At 36.2% G+C, this 26,566-nt stretch overlaps 1 protein-coding gene across 1 annotated transcript in view; it reads left to right on the top strand.

The window, feature by feature from the left end:
* Window positions 1–336: 336 nt before the first annotated feature.
* The window catches only part of LOC109081570 (MAM domain-containing glycosylphosphatidylinositol anchor protein 1-like), a 179,705-nt gene continuing 153,475 nt past the window's right edge, over window positions 337–26,566 (top strand). Inside the window, exons 1-2 of the mRNA XM_042769445.1 lie at window positions 337–1,145; window positions 2,988–3,077. Coding sequence (XP_042625379.1) covers window positions 3,011–3,077 — 67 coding nt within the window. The 5' untranslated portion in view covers window positions 337–1,145; window positions 2,988–3,010. The remainder of the gene's footprint in view (window positions 1,146–2,987; window positions 3,078–26,566) is intronic.

Raw genomic sequence — 26,566 nt, 5'->3', positions numbered from 1 at the left:
TACTGCCTTTTAATGATGATTAAAAAAAATAATAATAATAATAATAAATAATAATAATAAAATGCATACAAACATGAGAATTTGGATAAAAAATGCCATTAAATAATGAAAGTAATTTTTTAGGCAAAATATAATTATAAATGTTTTATTTTATAATTCTATCTTTTTCTTTTGATTCTAGGGTGAAATGTGACCTAGACATATTTTAGTTAGTTTCCCCCCGAAACAAAACCAAAGGAAACACTGACACCAAACATGATGTCTTGATATAATAGCTGAGCCCGACCTGATGCACAATTTGTTTTTTCGTCACGAAGAAGGGCAAGGGTGATGGCGAGCGCTCTCTGGAATTATAATTAGCTCAAACACGCCACCTATCGGTCAAGAGCATCAGCGCGCTTTAGTTCAAAAAGTGTTCGCACCATCAGTGACGCCAGACACCGAGAAACTGATGGAAGGGGAGATGGAGTAGAAAGCGGGAGGAGGAGAGAGGGGATTAAAGAGGAGGGTGGCAGAGACATTGTGAGGTTTTTTTTCTTCCTCTTTCTTATTTAATTGGTCCTCCGGGATCCGGGGCGAGTCCTCCGTTCGCAGCCGCTCCGCTTTAATTGGCTGGAGATTCCACCAAAATACTATTGGAAAAAGCCGAGAGTTTACACAGTTTAGACCCCGGTCCCTTCTGATAAACCCAGTCATTACCGAGACCAGAGCTGGACAAGCTTTACGCAGAGGCTCTCCAGAAGCGAGACGCGCATCACCCAGAGCGCGCATCTGCACACTCTCCATCCGCCCCACTCTTGAGAGAGACATCGATGAGCACGCATCTGATAGAAGGACACCACAGCTCAAGAGTTTCAACCAGTCACTCACAGAGATCGCATCGCATCGGACTGCTGCTCTCCACGATCTCGCCGACTGGATATGTGCACGCGTGCCGCCTTCAACAGTTTCACATCAGTTGAAGTTGCCTGGAAGAATGTGTTGGAATTTTCTCTTCATTTTCTGGACGGAGAGACATCGGTGCGCTCCTGCTGAACGCGCAACAAACTAAACACCTGGAACTCTGTTCTGCTGAAAGTCGTTCTTTTCTAAGGGAATTATTTCGAAAGGCAGCGATCTACAGGCTGAACCCCAACAAAGAAAAGGTAAGCGCTACTTTATATCGGAATATTTTATTCTTGAAAGAGCTTTGAGTGTCTGAAACAGTCTAAATGTGAACGCTCGATGTCCACACCCGAGTGTGCATACAGTAGAAATAGGTTTTGTGAGAGATATCCTAAAATGCGCTTCGTTGAAATGAACATGGTTTTTATTCAGCGTGACTGCGTAAATGACATCAAGTTAATTTTAACATTAAAATTAGGTAGAAGTTGCCGCACATTCTCACTTTTTATAGCGCATACAGACACGAGAGAACTTTGAGTGTGATTTTAGCCCTGAAAGCTGATAAATGTGTAACAAAGCCTAAGTGTTCATGCATTTAAACTCCAGACTGTGGAGAAATTCAGCCGTGAATCTCGCAGGACTCTTTAATTATTATACGGATCTGTCACTGAGGTGGCGCTTTGATCCAAAACCATTTCTAGTACACTTACCACAGGTTCGGTCCTGCCGGAAAGGGGGTGACATCGGGGGGCTCGGCGCACTCTTAATGAAGGGTTGAACCTTCGAAAAAGTCATAAATGGTTGGGGGTCTTAAAAGCATACGTGCACATTACTTTAATGACCACAAAAGTAAGACTTACAAGTTAGTAGCATATTAGTAACGGAGTCGCGGTGCGTGAGGCGGTTACTGTAGCAACAGTACGCTGCGCGAGGACTTTCCTTTAGGATAAGTAGGCCTATAGAACTGAACAAGGACAAAACAGAAGTACTACTGTGATCACTTTATTTGAGAGGTCCAGTTGAACAAATATATCACAGAAAACGTTTGAATTTTATTTTAAGTGATTTAGTGAATGTCATGGAGCGTATTCAGATTATAGCCCACTTGCTAATATTTGTGTATAGTGAAGTATTGTAGTGTATTGTAGTAATGACTATTTTTGAAGAACTTCTTTAGAGATTTTTCTATTGTTGAAACTTTCCAAAAATCCCAGGAATATTCCAAAAAACCCTGCAAAGTTTTCAAAATTTCTGGAATATTTCCAAAATTTCCTGGAAATGTTCACCCTTTTTGTAACCCTAGTTGAGATTCATTAATATTTGTGTGTGTGTGTGTGTGTGTGTGTGTGTGTGTGTGTGTGTGTGTGTGTGTGTGAAATATTAGTGTTTTGTACATCTATAAAGTGCTAAATAATGTCATTAATTATTTTTGTCAGTCTTCTGCCTGGGACCCTAGAGCGGAAATTGAAGTTACTTAATGCTCTATTTGATGTTCAAATGAAACAAATTTTAAGATGGCCATTAGCCTTACCTTACCAGCTACCATTTTCCAAAAATCAGTTTGACCACCCTAAAGTGGTGTTACCTGCTGGTAGCTGGTTTGATACTAGTCCAAGAAATTCCAAGAGCTAGAAAAAAAGCTGCTGTGTGCCAAAATAAAGCTTGGCTTTCCAGCAAAAAGTTGAATAGTTGAATGCATGTCTTTCTTGATCTGACCAGTGTGATACTGGATTCCGGTCAGGTTTAATAAATCACATATTTGATCTTCCTTAACCGCCCACCAATTTCAGAAATAACTCATGATTGCTGTGTTCAATCCCATCAAACAATAGCACAGCTCCTGTAATCTGCAGATAATCCAAGGTTTGGCAAATGAATTGTCTGTTCTTAACCCCCCATGCATGCATGCACTGGGACAATGAGGGATAAAAATACTTCAACTGGTGAATAATGTTTTGTTAGGCTACTTTAATCTCTGATGATGATGATGATGATGATGATGGCATGATTCTGGCTGCAGGAGCACTCATTTTAATGCTGAGCTCGTGCTGTGCTGTGGTGTCCTGTGCAGTGATTGTGTGCTTTCGTGGTTTTCCCCACAGGTAATGAGGGATCGCACCTGAAGATGGAGCTTTTCTGGATTTTATTATTTTCTGTATTCCATCGCTACGTGCGAACGCAAGGAGTTTACGGTAAGGAGAAAATATGCATCTTTTTAATGTTAAGGTAAGGGGTTTGGTGGGTTAGTCTCACCTCACAAGTTATGCTACAGTGGATGCAGGGCATTCTGATGCAGGATATTGAGAATAATGGTATTTGCAACATGGCAAGACTGTGCCACCATTGTTTTCAGCATATTTATTGCAGTGAGCATTCCGACATTGTTATTTCTGTTTTATGAGATGTGCTACGCCGATTAAACTAGTGGTAGGTCATCACAAGCAGGTATATGACAGATTTGCAGAGCGATATCAATCTATTAACACAAACTCAACGACTCTGTTCAGTTAGATCAATTAGATTATCAAGTAGGATAAATACTTCATGATTATAGTAATCGGATAAATACTTCATGATTATAGTAAGCACAATTTTTCCCCATTTATTTTTCTGCAAGGTCGCGTTCGCATAAATGTGCAGTAATTTCTCTCCAGGATGACACTCATTCACCTCGGTGCTTGCCAAAAATCATTTCTTCTTTGCATAATTAATCTTTTTATATTGGTGTACCCTCTGCATTTACTGCACTTACTGTCAGTTTGTGAAAGGACTTAAAGAGCTCAATTAAATGTGCGGTGAAGAGTGAAACACTTGTCTCGGTTTGTCATATTGAGAGAACATTTAAAGCCTCTGGAACATTATGCCATGTTGAAAAAAAGGCTTTTTGGTTTGTTATTTGTTGTTTTGAGACTTTAAAAGCTCGAATACCAAGTTAACGGTGAACTCTAAGGATTCACTCTCTGTAGGATCTCCATCATTTTTTGGGGGTGTAAAGTCGTGATGTCACAGATATGATTAAGACATTGCGTTTTGGTGGGATTTCAGTGATATCTGCATTGCATCACATCAATACATCAATCTTTGTGTAAAAGCAGCTGTGTTTTAGTTCCATATACTTAAGAAATAAAGAATGCAAATGTGATATTTGCCTCTGCTTATGTGGATTGTACATAATTCAGTTGTATTCCACTCACACTATTCAATTACTTTATTACTTTATTTGTAGCTGGATGACGTCTTTGTGAGTGCCTGTGTCTTTCTCTCACACCCTCGTCTTCTTATCTTCTTATCTCATCACACACACACACCATCTCACCTGACTTTTAAAATTAATGTCATGCCATGCGTTTCTACCCCAATCGTTGTAAGACAATGTTGACTGACCTTTTTAGTCTTTATTACTTTTAGTCATGTGAGTGCACCAAGTTTAGTTTTGTTGTGAAGGCCTCCTTGCTGGGAGTGGAGTAAGTTTTCATCTTTATGGTGCGAGAGAGAGAGAATGCCAGCTCGGTTAATTAAGGGTGGCAAAGCCCCAGAGTGAGAGAGACTTCAGACGCACTCCTCTTCACACTTTATGTCTGCTCTATGGTGGCTGTTAACTCTCTGTGATCATGACTTTAATCTGTGTTAAGATGTTTTACATTTACTGGGTTAATCTCACAAAATATTTCCAGGTCATCTAGGATTTTATTGTATTGTATTTTATTTTATATATTAACATTTATTCTTCTTTATTATTTGTAAAGTAAATGAAGCATATTGTTGAGACCTTTTTTGTCGGTATTTGGTGATATATTGTGACCGTGTGGCATATTGTTCAGAACTTTTTTTTTTTATTGTGACAGTAATTACATAATTAAGCACTTTTCCCTGCCTAAAAATGTCTGGATATTTAACTTTTTATTTATTTATTATTATTATTATTATTATTATTATTATTCGTTTTTTTTGGTAATTCCTGTTATTTTCAATGGCTATGCTGATTTTTTCATTATGTTACAATAGTCAAAAAGTGTCATTTTAACTTAAAAAAAGAATTATTAATAATTTTTGTAATTAACTTTGGAAAAAGCTACTAAAAATCAACTTAAATAATGACCCTGTATACTTTATTATATAATGTTTCTGTTCTTATGGTGCATAAATAACCTGTTAATAACTTTCCTTTTCAGCCAACTTAAAAATCCTTGCCCTAAATAATTGGAAAAAATTTTATGATTGTGAACTGCATTTCATATTTTCTTTTAGCAAATCATATTTTTTCTGTTAATTTTAAGATGAAATATGACCTGAATATTTTGTTGAAATTGTTCTATGTTCCACCTCTCAGTTCTCTCGCTCTTTCTTCTCATTGAATAAGTCTGTTTCTCCATGCAGAAGATTGACTTCATTACTATCTCATCAGACTATCTTTCTCACTGGCTTTTTTCTCATGGCCTGTCGTGCACTGTCTCCCTCTTCTCTGCTTTGTCACTCTTTTCATCTTCCTCTTCCCATCTGTACTGTGTTTCTCTACAGCTCTCTGCCTCTGTCACTGTCTCTGCTTCTGCTTATTCACTGTGTAGTTGTGATGTGTGTGTGTTTGTCTCTGTGCTAAAATTCTATTAACCTGTGTGTCAGTATGTTTGCCCTATGGCGACTGCAGTTTTATTTTAGCTTTAGCGGCCCATGCTGTGTATGTGTCAGCGGAGAGGATTCTCCCATGGATCGATGGAGATCTGCCCTGAAGCTGAATTTTATGACACTGAAAGCAACTCAGAGCGTATTTTTTCACCTGGTTTATGTTTGGATATAGGTCAGCATTGAATGGTGACTTAGACACAAAGAAGTGTGGGTTGTGTGCAGTGTGAATGGACAGAAGGTGATGTGTGTGTCCACAGGCGGACATGACAAAGACTTTGTGAGAGTGAACAGTTGGCATGCTTTGACTAATGCATGAGAATCTGGGCAGGGGGACGAAAATACCATCAAAGACTGTCCAAAAAGACCAAGGGCATTTCATGATATTCTGCACTGTCAGAGAAAATAGTAAAAATGGTAACTTTAGGGGTGCAACTGCTTTTAGAGGGGCAGTACCCTCAAAGGTACACCGTTGTGCCTTATCTTCCTCTAAAGGATGCAAATGAGTTGCTTAAAGGGTACGTATTAGTGCTTAAAGTATGAATATTATTACTTTGAGGCAGTGGTTCTCAAAGTGTAGGGCTCACAGATACTGCAGGAAAATAGCTGTGGCGGCAGCATTCAAGTTTATAAAGTGGCACCAAACGCCAATGAAGATAGCTGTGGCGGCAGCATTCAAGTTTCTACTTGTTGCAAATAGTGGCTTTTTTCTTCAGACTGTTGACTCTGCACTGTCTCATCAAGCCCTTCATACAAGATCGCCACTTCCCTTCAACAGCAACACTAAACGTGTCTATGCCAGATTTTAATGGGGTAGGGTGACCAAAAAGGTTTGAGGACCACTGCAGTTTAAAACTACAATATTTGCAATTTTTTCTGATAGTGTGAGTTATATATCCTGATTTTATTTGTCGCTTTCAAATACTCAAGTGCTAGTGCTGATCACATCAAACACTCTTGAACACAGCTTCATAACCCTGAGTCAAACAAGGAAGCGTTTTAAAAGCATTTGCAAAGACAAAGGCATACATTGTGAACTGATTAGAGATCAGAACTAGTACTTGAGTATTTGAAAATGTCAGCAATGTTCAGTCTTAAAAATAATTTTACGGTAATCTGTAACCAGTCACAACTATATGCAAATATTACACAAAGAGGCTTTATTTTTAGTGTACGATTGTTTACAGCATCACTTTTTTGTTTCTTTCATTTCTTTCTTTCTCACCACACTAAGGTTTTGTACGGTGGCCAAGAAATGCAGAACAGATTACAATTCTGGAACAAAATAACAAATTGCAAACGCAAATGCAAATCTAAAAAACAAAATAACAATTCAGAAAACACAACAACAATTCAGAAAACATTATAACAAGTCAGAAAACACAATGAAAAATTCAATGACAAATTTGAAAACAAAATAACAAGTCAACAAACACAACAACAAATCAGACAAACCGGAAGAGGTAGGTATAGTTTGAGACAGTGCCATTGGTTTGGGATTACTCACCGCTGACAGGACGAGACATCTGTCAATCAACGTATACAGAAACAACCAGCTTAAGAACAGCAGGGAGAAAGTTCGGAGATGGTCTTAAAGTAGCTCGGTTTAAATGTATTGTATGAATTGTGCTTACTATAGAATAAAACATAAGGAGTGTCTATTTACACTTTGTGCAAATAACCTGCCTTATTGACAGTAACTCCGCTTTCCAACATATGTCAACACTTTAATGGCGGCTGAAATTTATCAGCTCCAGTGGTGCAGGTGGTTAAGCGTGAAAATAGCACTAGGTGAAAATAGCAGTATTTTTAGCAATATTCTATTTACACTAAGTGCAAATACCTATTTACATTATGTTAAAATAGCAGGATTGTACCTTATTGGTACAATAAAGCCCTCCCTACAAATAGTGGCCCTTATCCGCCTTCAGTGTTGTTTTACCTTTACAAAACAGTATGCAATAATAAAGTATTGAGTGTAAATTATAATTTTAATGTGAATTAAAAAATGGATGGCAAAAGGTGGGATTGAAAACCCTCCCAATACATCAAAAAAACCCAAGGGCTATACTTTATTTTCACCTTTTTGATTATTTCCTTCATTTTTATTGAAATTTAAATGCATTTTCAATGTGAAAAACAAACGTTGGAAAAGGTGGGATCGAACCCCGGTCAATCATGTCAAAAAACCAAGGTTATTTGCACGCTTAACCACCTGCACTGACATATGTTTTATTCCATAGTAAGCGCAATTCATACAATACATTTAAACTGAGCTACTTTAAGACCATCTCCAAACTTTTTACCAGGACTCTGCTTTTCTTAAGCTGGTTCTTTCTGTATACGTTGATTGACAGATGTCTCATCCTGTCGGCGGTGAGTAGTCCCAAACCAACGGTGCTGTCTCAAACTATACATACCTCTTCAAGTTTGTCTGATTAGCGGAGTCCAGGCAAGGTCCAGCAGACTGAAGGACAGCTTCATTCTTCAGGCTGTCAGGAAGCTGAACTCCCTCCCGACCTTGCCCCCCCTCCCCTCTTTTTCCCCATGCACCACTGAACTCCGAACCTCAGTCCCCTCCCAGCTCCCACTACACGCTGAGACCTGCACCAGACACTTTGTGCAGCATTGGTCTGCTCACTAGCTCATTCAGCATTTAACTGACCTCATTCAACTACCTCTTCTGTCAGTTTAAATAAAAAACTGCTCTATAAGATTTTTGACACTTTAATCAGACTGAATAAGCTCTTTGCACTACAATCATTATATCTGCACTGTTTATTTACTTCACTGGTTTGCACTCTTTCTGCCATGTGCCTTGTGCTGCTTTACTTATCTTTCTTTTTATATGAGCTATTTGTAAATTTGTATAATTGTACTTTGTACTTTATATTTTATCTGTATTTAATGTTCTACTGTTAGTGTTATCTGTATGCACCAAGTGTCTGAGAGTAACGCAATTTCAATTCTCTGTATGTATGTACTGTACATGTGGAAGAACTTAAAATAAAGCAGACTTGACTTGACTTGACTTGATTTGTCATTGTGTTTCCTGACTTGTTAGTTTGTTTTCGAAAAAGTTTTGTTCAAAACAGCAGATGTCTGGTACAGCATATTTCAATATAAAAACAGAATTCTCTGAAGAGACAGAACCTAATTCTCAATTCTCTCTCTCTCTTTCTCTTTCTCTCTCTCTCAGACCAGCTCTTGTGTTCAATAATACAACACAGCTCCTCTCATTCATCTCTTACAGTACATGTGTTTGAGGTGTGTATGTATTTTTGTGGTTGAGGGAAAAACATCAGTTTCAGGCAGTGAGGTACTGGCAGATATTTGTTCAGGAAGTGATGTGGTGGAAATGTCATGAAGAGAGACAGGAGTATATAGACAGAGGGTTTACTGTATATGACTGGTGTACGTGTAACCTTCACCTGACCATGGCATCATCTGTGAGAAACATATTTCCACCATTTAGCTTTACCCAGTACTTTGTGTGTGGACTGGAATAAAGGGTTTGACATAAAGATGGCTGCTGTTTGTCCCCGTTTATCAGAAAACTTTATAAATAGAAACTGAAGTCTGTCATTCATAGGATTGTCATTCAATTGCCTTTCCATTCAGTTTGTCACCCATCATCTATTAATATCTGGAATAATTTCTTTATTTTATTTTTAATTTGTTTATTTCTCATATTTCTGGAATGGCTGGTTTTACATTGCAAAGGCAGATTAAATAAAATAATAATAATAGTAATAATAATAAAACTGTATTATAAGGTTAAATGTTTATGTGGTCAAAAGGTAAGAGTCTTGCAATGAGATCATGGGGATTCGGGATAAAATCCTGATGGTTGATTAGATTTTATTTTCAGTAAACAAAGTAGAAGCAACATTTGTATTTGTACTGTATTTATTTGCTTTTATTTTATTTAGTCAAAACTCATGACCAATTTTGAGTGGTCATCAGTAGAAAAATATGCTTTTTACATATGTAGTTGTGGTATCTACCAGCAGGGGTCTGTTCCTAAAGTTTAGCAGCCAAACCCGGACCCCCTCGCATGTGTTTACAATGCGGTCACATGCTTTCAGTAGCTCCAAGCATCTGACGGCCCGTACACGGCCAAAGGAGGCTACGATGAGATCATGATGAGGTAATGACAACCCACAGAACTGACATATGTACAGGGAACGCTTCACATGAGCAGCTTGCTTTGCATGACAGAGGCAGCGTAACTTTTTGGAATGAAGCATGTTGCCTGGTTGCAGGAAGAAAGAGTCGTCGGCCCACAGATTCTCCTTTTCTCTTTCCTGTCTGTGTGTCCATCAGTCTTTCAGAGCAGCATCATTCATCTATAATCTGTTTGTTCTTGCTGTTGCCTGTCAGTGCTTCTTCCTCAGACGTTTCTTGCCTTCAGCTCACGCGTTCCTCACCTCGATCAGTGATTCTTTACCTAAACTTCTCTGTACAGTTCACTTTTTTCTTTCTCGTTCCCTCTTGTTCTCCATGCAGAGTAAACAGCACCTCCTACAAACAGCTCTGCATTATTAATGCTTTAGCATCATTACACAGCAGAACTGGGGCGTGTGTGTGTGTGTCTGCATTATTTGTGTGGTGATGTGTGTGTGTTGTGTGTGTGTTTTTGTGCAGCAGAACTGGGGCGTGTGTGTGTGTGCGATTTGGGGATATAGGGGTGTGAGATCACTCAAAAATATTAAATAATCTATAGATATATATTTTTTTCTAATGAATATTTTCCATTGTTTTTTTTTTTTTTTTTTTTTTTACACAGGAGGTTTAAGATTATTTATTGTTTACTGTGTCTTTTGATACCTGCAAGTGAGCTCTGACTGAATCCAAATTTAAAGATTTCAGTATGAACACAAAGACTTCTCATCGTATTCCTCCATAACCAGTTGATTTTACTATATGTTGCTTACGTTCAACAAATTATCAGCGAAAATAGGTGGTTAACTGTCAGAACATTGTCAGTCTAAGGAGGTCAAAGTAATTATTATTTAAACAATTATTTATATTATATAAATACTTTATTTTCTGTTTAGTTTCTAAGAGGTTTGATATTTTTAGGGTTGTCCATATAGTTTAAAATGATTTTTTTTTCCAGCAATATCCATTAAATAAACATAGGATTTTTTTTTTTTTAATGTTTCTGAAAGATGTCTCTTATGCTCACCAAAGCAACTGTAATATTGTGAAACATTATTACAGTTTCAAATAACTGTTTTGTAATCAAATGTAATTTATTCCTATGATGACAAAGTTGAATTTTTAGCAGTCATTCCATAGCATGAGTTTATTTACTTAATCCATGCACAAAATGTGGGACACAGTTATGTTATAAAACATTTTTGGTCATTAAAATGAGTAAATGATTAATATCTCTTAGTTTATAATAGTCAATAATTTGTGCATTTTAAAATATATGAATTAATCATTTTTTATAATTAATTCTGCTACAGTGAATTGATTAGCAATTGTCAATAGATAAATCAAAGTTAGGATTCTTTCGTATGATTTTAATTGAATTATATGGTCAAGAAGGCTGATCAAGAAGAAAGACCTCTGAGGTGGGACAAGTGCAAAAATACCCATTTTTGTTGATTTATGTGATTTGTGTCTGTATAATGCTTTATAAAAACACACCAAAGTATACTGTATTCATGGATTGTGCCATTTATTCTGTGAGCAATCCTTCCTCTTCAGTAGTGTGTGTTTCCTTCCTCATCTCTGACTCAGTCTGACTCTCGTTTCCCTCTTACACACTGATGAATACACATCTGATCAGAGCTCAACAAGTGTTTCAAGAGCACTGAGGACAAACGCAGAACAGGCCACGTCCCCGTCGCTCAGTGTTTGAGAAAAGCACGAATAGATGCTCTCCATGGTGTGACTCACACATATCCTCAGGAGGAGTAGTTTGCCGCAATTTTATTTTTGAACTCTTCTAAATAGAGCCCACTTTTCACTATTGAAGTTTTTTCTTGTTGATTATCCTCGTTTACTTGGAAATTATTTTATATTTACTTTTAAAAACATATAGCTCTTAGTTTTATTTGTGTATGTTCAGCCAGTTTATTAGATCTGTACTTGTGAATCTGTGAATTAAAGTGCTTATTATATATATGTTATTATATATATTCAAGAGGGTGAATAAATAATAACAAGTTACATTTTTGGGTGCACTGTTCCTTTAAAAGTACTTGCATCACATAGAGGATGGAATATGAATTTTTTTTTTTTAATTTGTTATGATGTAAAAAGGACATTGAATTGCTACAGTAAATCCTACTGGAAAATTTGTGGGGTCCCCCATGGACCCCTAGAATCATTCTCACTGCTCACCCCATTAGCGACGGCCATGCAAACATGTACACGTGTGTGTGCTTGTCCTCAGAGAAGAACGCAGGTGTACCTGATTTCACTGGCTGAATGATTGTTTCGTTCTTTCCTCCTCCTGTTTGTTCTGTTTGAGCTCTTTGTTCATTCGTGTCTTCCTGCTGACGTTTGTCAATAAGGCCTGCTCATTGATTAGGCGTTGTTTGCTGTGATTTGTGCTTGATGAACGAGAGAGAATTAATGCTTGCCTGCCTGTGTGCCAAGCTAGTTGCTGTGTGTGTGTGTGTGTGTGTGTGTGTGTGTGTGTGTGTGAGAGAGAGAGACACTCCTGCACCTGCTTTGGACTCAAGGGATGGAACATGACACAGACATTCTCTTCTGAGAAACTCTCCACGATGAAGCAGAATCAGAATCAGAATCAGAATGAGCTTTATTGCCAGGTATGTTTACACATACAAGGAATTTGTTTTAGTGACAGAAGCTCCGCAGTGCAACAGAATGACAGTGACAGAACAAAAAACACATAATAAAAGAATAAAAAATACAAATAAGTAGGTAAGGAATAACAGTATACAAATTGACAATTGTATGTGCAGGTATATTACAATAGGCAAGATCAACAGATCAGCAGATCAACAGTGTAAATCCTGGGAAAGTCTCTGATCATTAACTCCATTCTGAGACACCTCATGATGAAAACCTCATGTACACACACATCTGGCCTGCGTTAATCATTTTTGCTGGGAATAATGAATACACCTCTGCCGCTTATCACATGCTCTGTTCGTCGTATGTTTCCACTAGTTATCACTCGTCTCAGCCTCGCAGGCCGCTCCGTCTCTTCGCTGGCCGTTTGATGCACACTGCACTTAAACTGCACTTTCATCTGACTGACTTCCAGGAGCAAAGTCATGTTTACAAGGTTTAGGGTTGATGCAATGAGTGCTTTTGAGGAAGAACTGGTCACTGAAGATCAGATCTTTGAGTTTTGTTCGAGGCACATAGCAGCAAGTAAACTAGATATTGATGAGGGTTAACATCTAAATATACAGTACACCCTCAGAAAAAATCTGTCACTGGAGCGGTAACTTTTCAAAAGGTGCACCTTTGTACCGTTTTTACCCATAACAGGCACATTTTAGTACCGTAAAGATGCCAAGGTGCAGTTTTCTGTCCTGAGTTGATGTATGTACTGTAGAAACGGTAAGTTTGGGTCAGACGTCTTGATGGGCTTTTTGTTGTTGCTGTTTCTTTAGCCTGCAGGCTATGAAACATTATTTCCTTTTGCTAGTCATTTATATTAGGAGGATTGTCATTCTCATGTTAGAGTGTTTGAGTGGACAAAAATGGTTGTGGTGCAGAATAAGTCATTGCTATTTTGGTCAATATTCTTGTAAGAAAAAGACAGTAAATTTTAAAGGCATTTATCTGCTAAATATTCATTCTGTCATCTGTCTTCCATGTAATGATGATAATGAATCTGTTAAACCTGTTTTGTCTGGAAAATAAGAAAATGAACCATATATTTGTACCAACAATATTTTTGGCATTAAGATGTTATTTAAATGATATTTAATATGTTATTCATGTTTTTATATGAAATTGTTATCTGGGGGTGTTGTTAGTTGTTTGAATTTTCAAAAAAGTACTGTAAGTATGTAAATAAATAAGTGAGAGGGAAATTTAAGGTTTCAAGAAGGTACTTCTGATGAAAGGTTAGGAGAATTTTAAAGCAGAAATTTGATGCTTTTCAGTTTATAAAAGAAATTGCATTCATTCATTGGTTAAAACTTTTGTGAACTGTAAATCTGTTTAAATCATTATTTTCATGATGTTCCTTTGTCATGGCAACAGAGTTGTAAAATTGTCGAAGCTGAGATCGTTCGCCAGCTTAAGTGAAACAGAACACGTCACATCATGTCTTTATGGGATGTGTGTGAACGCATACACAGATTCCGGAAAATCACTGGCAGTATGAATGAACCACAATCAAATGATCCCAGGACACCTTATCTGTGTATTTTACAGTGAAAGAGGCTTTATATATAAACAACAATGTTCCTAGTAGCTGATCAGCTGCCATGTTTATAAAGCAATGTAAACACTTCTGCTTTGCTTCTTCTCCTTCTTCCCATTTCTTGGCGGCCTAGTGTTTTCAACTCACATCCTGTCGTCACATGTTATTATGGGACCTTTACGGGTTGTGTGTGAACGCATGCACAGATTCTGGAAAATCACTGCCAGTGTGAATGAACCACAATCAAACGATCCCGGGACACATTATCCATGTATTTTCCAGAATTTCTGTGTGAAAGAGGCTATATATGTTTTTTGGCTAAATGATGTGATAATCATTTTTACTCCAAAAATGCTGATGGTTGAGCATGACTTGTACTGAACCCTAAATATTGCTTCAAGCACATTTTCTTCCTAAAAATTGCAGCTGATATTACATGCAATTATTTCACCACATTGGATGAGGGAGATCAAGAGTGCACTGAATTGTGGGATACAGTATGACATGCAGTGTTCGCTGTCTGATGCACATTTAACAATTGTCTTCAGTCATCTTTTAAAGTGTATGCGGACAGTTAGCATAATGCACACAATATGCATACTACAGGATGAGCATTATGGTGATATGCTATTCAGAACATACATTCAGAAAGATCTTAGAGATGTTAAAAATGAACTGCTGTTGCATGTTGAAGTTGAAGGTCAAGTTGAGCCTACTGTATAGTGTAATCTGTAGAATTAGTAAAAGTAGTATGCTATTCTAACAAGCTAAACTTAGCATGTCTTTCTAAAGAATAAGAAAGTCACTCACTCTCCCCGCTCTCCCTTTCTTTCCACTTGACTCCTTAATTAGGCTTCTGTCTTGTATTACCTATTTTTTTGGAAGTCAGGGAGGAGAATGGAGGTATATTTGGAGTGGTTTGACTTTTATCAGGTCAGTTAGATTGCTGTGCCAACAAAGGAGGCCTTTCAGGTTAAAGAAGTCAAACAAAAGTAGAGAAGCATTAAGAGCAGCCAAAACCTTGTTAGTATGCAGTAGGGCTTAGAGAAATATAGAATATTTGTGATGCATTCACAGTAATGTAGGACTAATATGATCAGAATCAGCTGTCAGAAGATTTTGGAAATGAATTACTGCTTCTGGTAATTGGTCAGCCGGAAGCAGTTACTGTTTGATAACCTCAGAATGGCCAGATTAGTTGGTCTCTGTTGCACACGCACACGACAACCTCTCTGTATGTGTGAGCACAAACATCAGCACTACATTCATATCCACACATGCACAATCTGCCAACAATAAATTCCCACGAACTGCTGCCTGAACGAGAAAATATGCTTCTCGTCAATCTCTCTCATTTCAAACAGCAGATAAAAGCCCATCCGCATGCACGCATCCGTTTCTCTAAACCCTTATGAGACACCCAATTGCATTTAAGCCTAAGCTTTAGTTTAAGTGAGGCTGTGCTAAAAAAGCTTTAAAGCACATTCTGACTGCGGGGCATCGGCACGCAGGTTTGCATGCGATAGCAGCGCTCAAATCTGCTCTTTAGTGAGAATTAGATGAAAACTCCCACAAGTTTGTAAGACATACGCTGGATTTGCTGCTCAACGTGTTTTTTTTTTCTTTCTTGTAAAGATAGGGAAGACTTTGTGCAATAGACGGATTAGCAGTTAGAGCACAAAATAAACCTTGGTCACCTTTCTGTTATGAACGCTTGGAGTAACGGCTCTAATGTCCCTATTCTGCATTAAGAGCAGAAATGAGCAAACACTGTGCTGTTTTCATATCATTTTATGTGTGCATGTTTTCTGTTTCTTTAAATGGCAATGAATATGTCTATTTGTCTATGATAAAATGCACCCATTAAATAGGTAATAGTTTCCTTGATTTTTTTACATTAGCAATGATGCACACTGTAAAAAATTATTGTAATTTTAACAGTAAAAGATTGTAAAATGCTACAGTAACAACCTGTTAACTGGTTAACAGTATGTCCACGAAATGAGGACAATAGAAGCATTCAAACTCATCAAAAGAGCAACAATATGTAAGTGCTGTGACAAGTCTCAGTTAATCTATTTCAGAACACTAAGCAATTTTTTTTTTAAATAATAAATAAAAAGAAACAAGTGGAAAGAATCGAGAATGCTAGTGATAGAGGGTCAATTTCTTTAAATAGAAAGAAAACAAGTATTTAGAATAGAAATAGAATAGAGAGTGGTAGTGTTAGAGGGTCAAGTGTAGGTGGAAGAGATGTTTTTAGCTGTTTCTTGAAGAAATAATAGATGTAACAAATCATTGTTTAATTTCTAATGAATCTTATAATTTCTAATAAAAAAAAACATTTACAGAAAGGGCTGCTGGACTTTTTTAATGTATGCATGTATTTATTTATTTAGTTTTAAACTGTAAAATTTAAAGGTTGTTTTGTACAGCTGATTATTTTTTTATTGTATTTACAGAATTATTCTGGCAACCACTTTTTTGTAACCACAAATTTTGTAAAAAAATAAATAAAATAAATAAATTAAGGTAAAAAAATAAAAAAAAGAAAATACATAATTAAATAAATAAAATTGGTTGTAGCTGAAATAGTTTTGGAGAGCCAAAATTACAATGATTCAAACTTTGACAATATTGATTTCTTCATTTTTTTCATCTTAATTTTGATGAACCGATATCAATCTTTTTAGTATATGCTGTTTGCAGTTGATGCATGAACAAAACACTATTTGTAGAGCACCTGTTATCCAGTAATCACAATAAGTGTTGAGCTTGTTTTTTTTTATTTTTTTTATTTTTTTTATATGAAACAAAGTTTAAGCTTTCAAATTCTGTCAATATTATCATGAAATATAAACTGTGGTAATTCGTTGATAAATCAGCTTCTGAACATGTCGTGTAATGTCACATTTACTTCAGGAAAGCCATTTAATGCTTATAGTTTGATGGTCAACTGTTTATTACAGCCAGCATTTAAAAAAAAAAAAATATTGGAGTTGTATAATTATATAATTAAAAAGTTGAAATAAAAACTGCCATATGTGCAATTTAAATGTTTGCATAATACAGCTCAGCTTTTATTTGAGTGTTTTGATTGTTAAACACATTTGTTAATTAAAGTTTATTTTCATTTATTGTTAAATTAAAAAAAAAATTTGGTTTTGGTAAAAAATTCCTTTCAGTGCATCTCTAGAGATGAGAGTTCATCATACTATGAATATGTACTGTACCGAAACTTTCTGAACTCATAACTTCCTGCAAAACAGTTCAAAATGACCATTTATTGAAAGTAAAATGTCAGTCATTTTCATTGCATGATTTGAGGTACAGAACCATGAAACTTGAGTGCACAGAGAAATAGGAAAAGATGGACGTGCAAAGAAAGAAAGAAAAATGAAGGACAGTATGATGGGACAGTACAAAAGAAATGAGGGATGATGGAAAAGAATTTCATTGTTTCTCAGCAGTTACATCCCAAAAATGAGAGGCAGAGTAGCCGGAGAGAGATGGATTCAATCAATGAAGGGTTGAATGTCTTGTGCTTCAGTGACACAGGAATGGAATGACAGAGAGTCTTTCTTTTCTCTATATGAACGTGTGTGTGTGTGTGTCTGTGTGTGTGTGTATGAGAGAGAGATGAGCAGGAGTGTGTCTGTTTGTTTGATTGCTGGGAAAGTGTGAATGTGTGACTCCACAGGAAGCTTGTGGATTTGGGATTGTAGCGCCTGTCATTCACAAAGATCTACACGTATTCATTGTTTGCATGCTTCGTTAAGTATTTTGGCTAATTTGATTATGCTTTCTTTTATTGAATGGAACATAGTACTCTTTGCATCATGTTTAAATACATTTTGAAGATGTCTGAAGATTTTCCTCAGTCGAAACGCTGAAAACGTTGAAAACATTCACAGATGTTACTTTTTGTATGCGAAGAAAAAAAAACAACAACTTTATTCTTCTTATTATATTATATTATATTATTATATATCAGCGGATATTCTCCAAAATGGCGCTATGCTGATGCGGAGAAACACGGAGGAGAGGAATTATTGAATAAAGTCTTTATTTTTGTTTTCTTTATGTACAAAAAGTATTCTCGTCGCTTCATAAGCTTTTATGGGTTTGGAACGATATGGGGGTAAGTGATTAATGACAACATTTTCATTTTGGGGTGGAGTATCACTTTAATATGACTGGCTGGATGGGAGGTTATAGACTGATCTCAGTTCAGTGGTAAACTCTGGGCATGTGTGGCTCTTTAGACTTTTTGCACTTTCAGTACTTTATTTTATTTTAAAAATGTCCAACAGTGAGTGAACATACATGAATATACTATTCTAATCAAAAGTTTGGGATCACTAAAAGTTTTGTTTTTAAATAATTTAATACTTTTATTCAGCTTGCATGCATTAAATTGCACAAAACTGCTACACAACTGTTTTCAACATTTATAATAATAATAATAATAATAAATGTTTCTTCAGAACCAATTTGGCTGATTCCTGAAACTTCACTGAAGACTGAAGAAATTCTAATGAAAACTCAGCTTTGCATCACAGGAAAAATTACTTTTTAAAATATATTCAAATGGAAACCAGTTATTATAAAATTGTAATAATTAACTGTAAAAACTACATTAATATTTGCAGTATTTCTTTTACTGTATTTCTAATCAAATAAATACATCCTTGGTGAAGAGAAATGCTTAATGTTTAGTAAAAACACTTGATGTTTAATTATTTTTAAATCATATCCATTACAGTGTGCGTGTGGTGAAAATTACATTTAAAAATGACATTTTATTTTATTAGACTTTATTAGGTGCAAAATTATTGGTTTTGGTGGAAATTACTGTTTTAATTTGTGTAAAAACTGATAAATTCTTTTCACAAAATTAATAGTTATTTCAGTCTTTTAAGATTGAAAGCCTGGGTCTGGGAGAAGAGTAAAGTGATCTAAATCCAAGACAGCTGTGATGTGAGCTTCATATAACCAAAAGAAATAGAAAAGAAACAGCTGAAATTTGTTGTACTAAAAATCAACCACTGTGACATAAAAATGGCTCTAAATGAAGAAACACCAGAGAGAAAGAGAGAGAGAGAGAGAGCAGATCTCTAGTGCATTCAGAGCAGCCCAGCTTCATGTCTGTCTGTCTGTTACATGCATTTGCATGTGTTCACTGAGATGCGTCTCTGTGTGTACGTGAGTATAATGTAATTTAAAAGCTCTCAGAGTAGGAAGCTTAATGTAATAGTTAGATTAGATGTGTGTAATAAGATTGCAGCTTACACACATATACACACAGAATCCAGAGTGAAACTCTCTCTAATGAATAGCCAGATGATCTCTCTGTGCATTAAGTCTTATGAGCCACTAAAAGCTGTTATTGCTTTCATCAAACTCTCTGTAGCTGTAAAATGAGAGAGGAGGTTATTGAATTTACTTTGGAAAAGCTGATAGTCTTCTGTATTACCACATCTCACTTTATTGTACGTGTGTGTGTGTGTGTGTGTGTGTGTGTGTGTGTGTGTGTGTGTGTGTGTGTGTGTGTGTGTGTGCTGGAGTGTAAGGCCTGAAGCCTACTTTAAGTATGTGTCAGAATGCAATTCATAATGTACATTGCATTCTAAGCGTTGCCACAAGGAGTGCTACAGCAAACCTAACATAAACAGTCTTCTTCCACAGTGGGTTTGCTTCCCAGCAGCTGTCAGTGAACATGAAATGGCATTCACAACCCATTTTACTTCTCTAATTTGATGGATTTCATTTTATTGATAATTCTGATAATAGCCAGTCTTTCAGTGAGAAAAAAAAGACTTGATTTTATTGGGAATTGATTGGATTGTGAAAAATGCTCACTATATTCTGGTACTTGGTAGTAATATAGAAGTAATATAGTGAATTATAAACTCTTAGAAAACTTTATCAGGTTCAAGGTATTGATTGTGGTGAAAATGACTTTATGAAAATGATTTTTGATATAAATAATTTCAGTGCTTCCCACAGGTTTGAAATATACTTGTGGTGGTAGCCGGGTGGAAAATCCTCCTATTACCCATGGCACAAATAACAAATAATGTGTGAGTTTCAACAGTATTTTTATTTATTGAAATTAATTTTAATTATAAAGGCTACTATTACATACTAATGCATTATTATGCATTGTAAATTATGCAAAATTACCGCATTTAAATGGTAGAGTTCTCCTTGCTTTTTCATATAGTGACTCTTTCAGTGAATGGGACACAGATTTTACGGATGCTATTAAAATATATATATTGAATGATATGCGTCAAATAATTTTCTTTGACTTTTCTTCCTGTGGGGAAGCATCCCAGCCAGAATCTACTATGGTTTACTATGAATTAAATGGTAATTAAATAAAATACAATTTTTTGTGTAACCAAAATGGCAATAATGGCCAGCTCTATTTGCATTTCCTGAAAAACAACAACAAAAAAAACAGGCGTACATAGGAATGTCAGCGGGAGGAAAGAGTTATATTTTTTTTCACAATTCTGATATATCTCACAGTTATTCTCAGAATTGTGAAAAACAAAGTTTTAATAATTAGATATAAACTCAGAATTCTGACTTTCCCCCTCAGTATTCCAAGTTTAAAATTTTCATATTAACTTCTCCTGTGTTTACATCTTGGAATTCTGTTTTTTTATTTATTTATTTATTTTTTTAAATAAATAACATAATTGCGACTTTTTATCTGCAACTTTTTTTCTTGCAATTGCTAGCTTATATCTCACAGTTGTAACTTTTCTTCTCAGTATTGCAAGGGAAAAAAAGTCAGAATTATGACAGAAAAAGTTCCAGTACCTTTTTAAATATTTTATTCTGTGGTGGAAACGGGCTTCCAAAGATCGTAATATTTTTAAAATGTAATAATTCAGATTTTTATGATGGATTTTCATATTTTAAAATTGAAAGAGTGTGTATACGTCTCAGTTTCATCTCATTCCTATCTAAGAGAGAGAAACAAGGTTTCTGATGATCTCATTTGTGATTCTTCTTTCCTGTGAGCATGTGACAACTACCTGTTATATCTTGAGGACAGGGCGTGGAATATCACTGTGTGTGTTTGAAAGGGCACAATTTATGATTGATCATTTTATGATGATATATGCAGTGTCTGTTCCTCTGAAGCCCCCCCCCTCTTCTCTCCCTCTTTCTCTCTGTCTTTCTCTTTATTCGCTCTCTGGCATGTATGATATTGCTCCCGGTGTAATACATATTTATGGCCTGCTTTCACTCTCCTCCGCTCTCTCTGAATTATAACCCTGTTTATTTGTGAATTAAGTCCTTTACCGTGTGTATACATCAGTTTCTCTTGGACTAGAGCCACACTACGGTCTGATTAATTATATTTTCCCACACACACACACACACACACACACACACACACACACACACACACACACACACACACACACACACACACACACACACACAGGAGCAGCTACACAAAGTTAATTTGCAAGTTATTCTCAAGTTGTCAATGTTTACTCATGTATTAATGAACCTAATCAGTGTGTCTGAGAGCTGCGCTGATTTAGACTCTCATAAGCGATTGACTTGACATAAATTACAAAACGTTTGTTTTAAAATAAAAGGACAATATAAGTAGTAGTTTTGTCAAGAAGAAAAAAATCAGCTATTTATGACTTCACATTCACACAATTTTTCTTGGAATATATATATTTCCATTTTTTTGTAGTCTTCCATAAAAAATCTTTTGACTTTCTGTACTTCCAACAGGAAGACACATGTAAAGCAAGCAACAAACCATAATTGTATTTTGTTTATATATGGTTTTATATTTATGTTTAGTTTTTATATTTATTCATATGGATATAAATATAGTTTGGGGTCAGTAAGATCATTTTGAAAGAAGTCTCTTATTCTCACCAAGGCTGCATTTATTTGATCAAAAATACAGTAAAAATAGTAATATTGTGAAATATTATTACAATTTAAAATAACTGTCTTCTAAAGTAATATATTTTAAAAAGTAGTTTATTCCTGTGATGCAAAGCTTAGTTTTCAGCATCATTACTCCAGTCTTCAGTGTCACATGATCCTTCAGAAATCATTCTAATATGCTGATTTGCTGCTCAAGAAACATTTCTAATTATTGTCACTGTTGAAACTGCTTAAAATGTTTGTGGAAAACATGATTTTAGGATACCTTGATGAGTGGAAAGAAAGAAAAATGGCATATATTTTAAATTAGAAAACTTTTGTAACTTTATGATGTATATGTCTTTCTGTAACTTTTGATCAATTTAATGCATCCTTGGTGGGTAAAAGTATCAATATTGGGGTCAGAAAGATTATATTTTTTTTTGCAATGGACACACTTAACTTTTTTCACAAACTGAGGAATGAATCTAAATTACAAAATGCAACAGGTGGTGTTCATCGAGCTTAACCTATATTTAAGATGATTCCTTTAGAGACATTTTCAGTACCACCGGTTAAGAACTTTCCAGGACACATTTCTCTTACTGTCGGATATAAATTAACACATCATACCTTAATATTTTATCAGCATCGCTCATTTGCAAATAAAATGTAACATGCCTCATTGCCTCTGATATTCCTCCTGATTTAATAAACACATCTGTTCTGCAGTCAGTTTTTCCTGTGAGGGACGTCTAAAAGCCAGGCAGTTGCATTCCTGACACTTTTCCAGTAAATCTGGTTTGTAGCCCGTCTATAGCATCCTCATTTGTGTGTTCTGTTTTGACACAGCAATATCCCTCCTGACACTTTCCTAAATAAACTAATAGATATCATGAAAAGCTGGCTTTCTTCTCATTCCCCAGCCACAAACCATTTATGGAAGCTGTCAGCGGTCGCACGCTTTAGCACACCACTTGTTCAGAGGACATGCAAACCAAGTCTGAGCGCACAAAAGCACAGAGTGCAAGAAGTCCAGAAGACTCAGCAACCCCAGCTGCTCTCTCTAACATTTCTCTTTCTCTCACACCCCCCGTCAGGTTGGTCGGGGTGGAGGCACTGGTCTGCTCATATCTAACAATTGGAAATACTCAAACCACTCTCCCCTATGCAATTATAACTCATTTGAATCTCATGTGATCACTGTAACAGCGCCTATAAAACTCCAGGTTGTGGTAATTTACTGCCCTCCTAGGCAAATTCTATCCACCTTTTTGCAGACAACATTCTGGTAAAACCCCTACATATCTCTGATCATTTCTTCTGATCATTTCTTCATTACATTTATACAGTACTACATTTTGCCACCTGTGTGCCACCAACCCCTATATGATGATACACAGCTCTATCTTTCATTTCAACCAGATGTTCCAACAGTAGCTGCACGGATCTCAGGCTGCCTGGCGGACTATAAGAATATCACCTACAGCTCAACCTGGCAAAGACTGAGCTTCTTGTCTTCCCTGCCACTCCAACTCTACAGTATTATTTCTCCATCCAGCTAGGTTCTTCTACAATTACCCCATCAACTTCAGTGAGAAATCTTGGTGTAACCTTTGATGACCAGCTGACCTTCAAAGACCACATTGCAAGGACTGCTCGATCTTGCAAGTTTGCATTGCACAACATCAGAAAGATCAGGCCCTTTCTAACAGAGCATGTGGCACAACTTCTTGTCCAGGCCCTTGTAATTTCTAGGCTGGACTACTGCAATGCTCTTCTAGCTGGATGTCCATCAAGCACAATCAAACCTCTACAAATGATTCAGAATGCAACGGCACGACTAGTCTTCAACGAGCCCAAACGATCCCACGTTAACACCTCTCTTTATCTCTCTTTGCACTGGCTGCCTGTTACAGCTTGCATCAAGTTCAAGACACTGATGCTTGCATATAGAACAGCCTCAGGCTCAGCACCCGCCTACTTCCACTCACTACTACGAATCTACATCCCCTCCAGAAGTCTGAGACCCGCTAGTGAGCGGCGCCTCGTGGTACCATCACAGAGAGGCTCAAAATCACTTTCCAGAACATTCTCGTTCACCACTTCTGGCTGGTGGAATGATCTTCCCACCCCTATCCGGAATGCTCAATCCCTGACAATTTTCAAACGACAGCTGAAAACTCATCTCTTCCGAAGCTACTTGATTTCATCATCATAAAAAAGTCTTTCTCTTTATTTATTCCTTCTCTTTCTAGCTTGTACTTTTTTGAACAATGTCTAAAAATTTGGTATTACAAGCACTTCATGTGTCTGTTTGCCTCTTTAAGAAGAATCGCTTTATGTATCCCCCAATTGTAAGTCGCTTTGGATAAAAGCGTCTGCAAAATTACTAAATGTAAATGTAAGTGCCGTGGGGTTTTGTTTTAGCTTCAATAACATGTTTCAGTGAGGGAGAACAACTTCCATAGGATACGTATCGAAAATCGTTTTTGTGTCCACATCAGAAATTGCTGTATGATTCACAGGCTTTTACAAGACGACATCTGTCTGATATTTCTGTATGTCTATTTGTAAGTGTTTGTGTGTCTGTGAAAGGCTGAAATATGCAGTTATTCAGGCACTATATTAAATATGTCTTAATTATTTACATGTACTATACACAATGGCAAGAACGCGGTCAGAAGAGATGGAAATAGAGAGCTAAAGTTAGATATGGTTTAGTGAGGTATTAACAGTTAGCTTACACTGTAAAACATGTAAATGAACAAGACTAATTTGTAATTGGCAAATGTGATTGGCATGTTTATAAATATATTTGTTTTATTTTAAAATATCTGATGAAGGCATAAAAATGTACTGCATGGTAAAAAAGAAACTATGTTTAATTACTTCAGCAAAAGCACAGATATAGAAATCATGGCGATGCTTTCACACACTTTATGATTGACTGCCTCAGCAGTGGATAGAAATGCAAGCACACCGAGGTCTTATAGAGACCTTTGCTGATTCATTGGTTAAACTCTTTGCTTATCGATCACTTTATACACACATGCCCTGACTGGAGCTAAATTATTCAGAGCTGTTAAATAGGCATTCTTAATTATTCACAAGCTGCTCTGATGTAATTAATATTGTAGAGTTGTGTGACAGACCGAGCTTTCTTTTTCTTTCTTTCTTTCTTTCTTTCTTTCTTTCTTTCTTTCTTTCTTTCTTTCTTTCTTCACCTGCAGGTTTTATAAAAAGGGGTGTATTCTAATATTGATGAAGTTTGTATTTTGGGTCTAATATAATATAATATAATATATGACCCTGGACCACAAAACCAGTCTTAAGTGTCAATTTATCAAAACTGAGATTTATACATTATATGAAAGCTGAATAAATAAACTTTCCATTGATGTATGGTTTGTTAGGATAGAACAATATTTGGTCGAGATACAACTATTTGAATATCTGGAATCTGAGGGTGCAAAAAAAAAAAATCTAAATATTGAGAAAATATATTTACGGTAGGAAATTTACAAAATATCTTCATGGAACATGATATTTACTCAATATCCTAATGATTTTTGGCATAAATGAAAAATATAATTTTGACCAATACAGGCCCGGTTTCATAGACAGGGCTTAGCCTTAATCAGGATTAGGAAAAATTTTTGCTGACATTGTTTTAAAGCAAATATTTATCTAAGTTTTTTTTTTTTTTTACCATTGATATGTAGACGTAGAGGCTACATTCGACTGCTCCAGACATGGTGCTGCGTAAAAACAGTAAAAATCAATGAGTTTTCCAAGAAACCACAACTTTGCATAGTCTCTGGTTGTAAAAACCATTGAGATTTTAATTCCTGAAAAAAATGAGATAAGATTTGACAGGTAAGAATGAGTTGGTTTGTGTTTTTTATGTGTATTAACTCAATATTACAGGTTTTAAACTACGGTAACTTTTTAATGTCATGTTAGCTAATGCCTTCGTCTTGTTGTATTGTTAGTTTAGAAAAATCATCTGCTGGAGTCGATAGCAGATATAGATATTCATACATATGTATAATTCTGGTTTCTCTCGAGTGTTCACTGACTGTTCCAACATGCTGGATGGCTTAGGGATAGTGCCCATAGAAACAGCCACTAATGAGGCATCTATACATACTGTATATTTATGTTTTTTCTTTTTTTCTTTCTGACTGTTTGCTAGCAAGAGGGGACGAGTTATGGATACTGACACCTTTGTCCACTGTATCAGAACTTGGTGAGAAGTCAAGTCTCTTTTCATGAAGTGTTCAGCATTCAATAACCAAGCCTTTCTAAGCCATTTGAGGGCTTTGCATCAAAAAGAAATGAAAAAAGAGAGAAAAACAAGCCATGAAAGATAACCGAAAACTTCAAAAACAGGACCAGTTGCTCCTCTCAGAGTGTTACTAGATAAGACAGAAGATGACACAGTAGAGAGCTGAGTATGTTCACATGGAGCGTATGGACATCCTTGATGTTTCATCAATGGTTCTGGTCTGGCGGGAAGACAGTGGCCATGTTCAGAGAAGCGTACTGTCATGCTACAACATTAATGTCACTAAATATTAGAGCATGGCACTGGAAACACCAAGGTCATGGGTTTGAGTCACAGAGAATGCATGAAATGATAAAATCGATATCTTGAATGCTTTGTCACTTTTATTTATATAGCGCTTTTAACAATACAGATTGTGTCAAAGCAACTTTACAGTATTAAATAGGAAAATAGCCTGTCAATAATGCAAAATGACAATAGTA

This window comes from Cyprinus carpio, chromosome A13 (assembly GCF_018340385.1).
Source record: "Cyprinus carpio isolate SPL01 chromosome A13, ASM1834038v1, whole genome shotgun sequence".
In the NCBI taxonomy this organism is placed as follows: domain Eukaryota; kingdom Metazoa; phylum Chordata; class Actinopteri; order Cypriniformes; family Cyprinidae; genus Cyprinus; species Cyprinus carpio.
This window is presented reverse-complemented; position numbering and strand designations above follow the sequence as displayed.